The sequence below is a fragment of the Quercus suber genome, unplaced genomic scaffold (genome assembly GCF_002906115.3).
Source record: "Quercus suber isolate HL8 unplaced genomic scaffold, Cork oak 2.0 scaffold_179, whole genome shotgun sequence".
Lineage (NCBI taxonomy): Eukaryota > Viridiplantae > Streptophyta > Magnoliopsida > Fagales > Fagaceae > Quercus > Quercus suber.
Window position 1 is genome coordinate 624,770 of NW_027069638.1, and position 3,940 is coordinate 628,709.

General features: G+C 36.0%; 1 protein-coding gene across 1 annotated transcript; it reads left to right on the forward strand.

Moving 5' to 3' along the window:
• The first annotated feature begins 1,965 nt into the window (after positions 1 to 1,965).
• On the forward strand, positions 1,966 to 3,940 carry LOC136069605 (acyl transferase 4-like). The gene is made up of 2 exons (XM_065778312.1): positions 1,966 to 2,458; positions 2,923 to 3,940. Exons 1-2 carry the CDS (start codon positions 2,045 to 2,047, stop codon positions 3,772 to 3,774), a joined length of 1,266 nt encoding a protein of 421 aa, XP_065634384.1. The 5' UTR covers positions 1,966 to 2,044; the 3' UTR covers positions 3,775 to 3,940.

Sequence of the window (3,940 nt, forward strand, 5' to 3'; positions counted from 1 at the left end):
TTCCTCAAATCAATTTTTTATAGTCATTTTATTTTGGGCATTGTTAACTTCAATCTTGATTAAGAAATTAGGAATCCCAAAAAATTTAGCCATGTTGGAATTTTAAGGAATTAGAATCATAACTTTAGGAGTTAAGAACTCCATTGATTTGGGTAGAGTCAATGACTCCATTAATTTGGTAGAGTCAAGGAGTCCATTATAATATGGTAGAGTCAATGAGTCCATTAATTGGATAGAGTCAAGGACTTCATTAAAATGTGGTAGAGTCAAAAATTCCATTAAAATATGATAGAGTCAAGGACTCTATTGATGTGGTAGAGTCAAGGACTCTATTAAAATGGTAGAGTCAAGGATTCTAGTGGAGAAAATGCTGAACCAAAACTTGAAAAAAAATTTATTTGGTAATTTTCAAATAGGATTTTCAAGTTAGGGACTCATATCTAAAGCTTCACATATGGAGTTAGGCACTCCTCATGAAACCCAACCCTATCTGTTTTACCAAACAAAAATTCAGATTTGAAGAAGAGGGAGAGGGAGAGGTAGAGATTTAGAGAAGAAGGGGACTGATAAAATCTCCATCTAATGCTGTGTTCCTCCATTGCTTGTTGCTCTCTATCTCTCTGTGTCTCTCTTCTTTCTTTTCTTTTTTCTATGTTTTGCTATATGCGTGCTTCTCTTCTTCTTCTTCTTCTTCTTCTTCTTCTTTTTTTTAATTTATTTTTTATTTTTTTAACGTGTTCCTCTCTAATTTATAAAGGAATTGAGAAGCAAATTTCCCCCATTTTTTCTCTTAATTGATTAGATCATGGGCTAGAACTGCAAAGAAAGTGCAATACTGCACTAGCATTTTTCAGGTATAGCTAAATTTTGGGGTGTTTGGTAAAGTATTTTAAACAACGGTTTTTAGTGTTTAAACAAAATTATACGTATTTTTACACAATTTTTTACCTACATATAATTTTAAAAAATACAAATAATATTTTTAGAACAATATTACCAAACACCCTAAATGAGATTGTGGCTAAATTTTAGGTACTTTTGCTTTTGGAAATTTTTTTTTTTTTTTGATAAGGCTTTTGGAAATACTTGAGTGGTGTGTGTGGCAGAGAGTTACTAAGAGGCTGTTTGGTTCACTTGTTTTCGTAACTCAATTCTCTGTTTTCATAACTTAATTCTCAAAAATGGTGGGACCCATAACAAAATGTTCGTTTGGCTGTACAATTTCTTTGTTTTCATAACTCCGTTTCCAACACTCAATTATCTGATTTTTGAGTTATGAGTTATGGAAACTGAAAACACATTTTAGCTGTTTTCAGTTTCCAATTCTCATAACTCAATGACATTTTTGTAATTAAACACATATGAGGGACCCACTCAGCTGCACCTTTTGACCAAAACAACTCTTCTTTTTTCTTTCTTTCTTCTCCTGGGTTTGGTCTCCCCGTGTTCTTCCTCTCTCTTTTTTCCCCCCCTTTCTTCTCCTGGGTTTGTTCTTCCCTTTTCTTCTCCTGGGTTCGGTCTCCCTTGTTCTTCCTTTTTTTTTTTTCCTTTTCCTGGGTTCGGTCTCCCCGGTGTTCTTCCTTTTTTTTTTTTTTTTTTTTTTTTTTATGGGTACTAAAAAAAAAAAAAGTTGCACCAATAACAAGTATAAAGCCTATAAATAATATAAAAAATATTGAGCGATGAAAATTGAATGAGGGTACCAAATAGCCTCTAAGCCACACGTCCCACTCCCACCTAATCTTCTACTTTATTTATTTATTTATTTTTATTAAGGATACATTAAGCCGTCAATTTGATAAGACTTGACCTCGCTTCTTTTGCACGTGAGTGTGAGGTTTTATAGGTATTTTGCTTTAATATATATATTTTTTCTTTTGGACTCATGTGATGTCAATTCCCTTACCAAACCATAATTAAACTTCAAGCCAAGGAGTTCATATGTTTAAAATATACTCCATATATATTTCCACTTGATCACGTAGCAAAATGGTATTCTTATACTTGCTAGCCCACCCTTATTCAGCCAGCCAATCTTCCCATAATGACTTTCTCTGTAATCAGATCAAGCAGAAGCCTAGTTAGGCCATCTGAAAAGACACCAGAAGGCACACTACTTGATCTATCAATCATTGATAGACTACCGGTTCTAAGATGCAATACTCGAACGTTGCATGTGTTTGGGCATGGCCCTGAGGCAGCACGAGTTATAAGAGAAGCTTTGTCCAAGGCTTTGGTTCCTTACTACCCTCTTGCTGGAAAGTTGAAAGAGTCAAGCCAAGGTCAGCTCCAAATTGAATGCTCTGGAGAAGGAGTGTGGTTTGTTGAGGCGTCTGCTGATTGTACCCTTTATGGTGTCAATTACTTGGACGATGATATTGTATCCATCCCATATGATGAGCTTCTACCTGATCATATCCCAGAGAATGAAGGCATAGACGCACTTGTGCAATTTCAGGTAAATATTCCGATAAGTTATAACCAATTCATTTTATTCAAATTATCTTCAAAATTAAGTTCGAAAGAAACTCTAGCCCTAGTATTTGCTAAACTCAATGTTGATTAGCTAAACGTGAAAAAAATTGCTAGCTAGAACCACAAGAAAAGTAGTTTAGAAAGGAGCTAATTAATGACACTAATATGCTTATTTGATACAAGGGATGTGGGCTAAGTCAACTAATTCTAAATTAAAAAAAAATAATAATAAAAATAAAGCTAAGTGGATTAAATAATTTTTTTTTTTTTGCTTTTAGTCCAATGGATAAAACTTCCATTTAATGTTTTTATATTTTGTATATGATATAAATTGATTCGTGATTATTTTAAAACACGTTTTGTATTCATAAACACTGAATACAAGTCAAACTCTAGAATAATTTATAGTCCGATATGTTGACAATTTTAACCATAAATGCATTTCAGGTGACACAATTTGCATGTGGTGGGTTCGTGATAGGCCTCAAATTCTGCCATAGCATATGTGATGGCCTAGGGGCTGCACAATTTCTAAATGCAATTGGCGAGGTGGCTAGGGGTGCTGAGCATCTAAGCACTGCACCAGTGTGGCAAAGGGATTTTTTTCCACCACCACCTGAACAAGCAAAGGTCACTCCATTGCCAAACCTACCACCACCAATGCCCAACTATACACTCAGCCATGCAAATGTAGACATAACGCTAGATCACATCAACCAGCTCAAGCAAGAATTTCGTCAATCAACTGGACACACTTGCTCTTCTTTCGAAGTTGTAGCTGCCAAATTTTGGAGCCGTCGAACACAAGCTATAAACTTTAAGCAAGATACTGAACTCAAGCTTGTGTTCTTTGCAAATTGCCGCCAGCTCTTGAACCCTCCCTTGCCAAAAGGTTTCTATGGCAACTGCTTCTTTCCAGTGACAATCACAGCTTCAAGTGAGTCACTCACACGGGCATCAATTTCTGATGTTGTGAAGCTGATCCAAGAAGCAAAGGCTAAGCTCCCAACTGAGTTTGACAAGTACATGAAGGGTGAGTCTATCAAAGATGGTGAAGACCCAATTGCACCACCACTTGCTTACACCACACTATTCATATCAGAGTGGAGCAGACTGGGATTCAACCAAGTAGACTACGGGTGGGGCCCGCCAGTCCACATTGTTCCAATCCAAGGCTCAATCATCGCACCAGTTGGTATTGTGGGGTCCTTACCTTTGCCAATGAAAGGTGCTCGATTGATGACATGGTGTGTGGAGGAGGCTTATCGCCAACCTTTCCTCAATCAGATGACGACTTGACAATAAGATGAATCTTCCCCCAAAAAAATCCAAAAGTATAGGGCTCATTTGGTAGAGTAATTTAAGTAATGTTGTTTGTAATTTTTAGAAATACGTGTAAGTGATGAAAAAGTGTGTAAAAATGTGTATAATGTTGTTTAAAAACTGAAAATGAGTTGTTTAACAA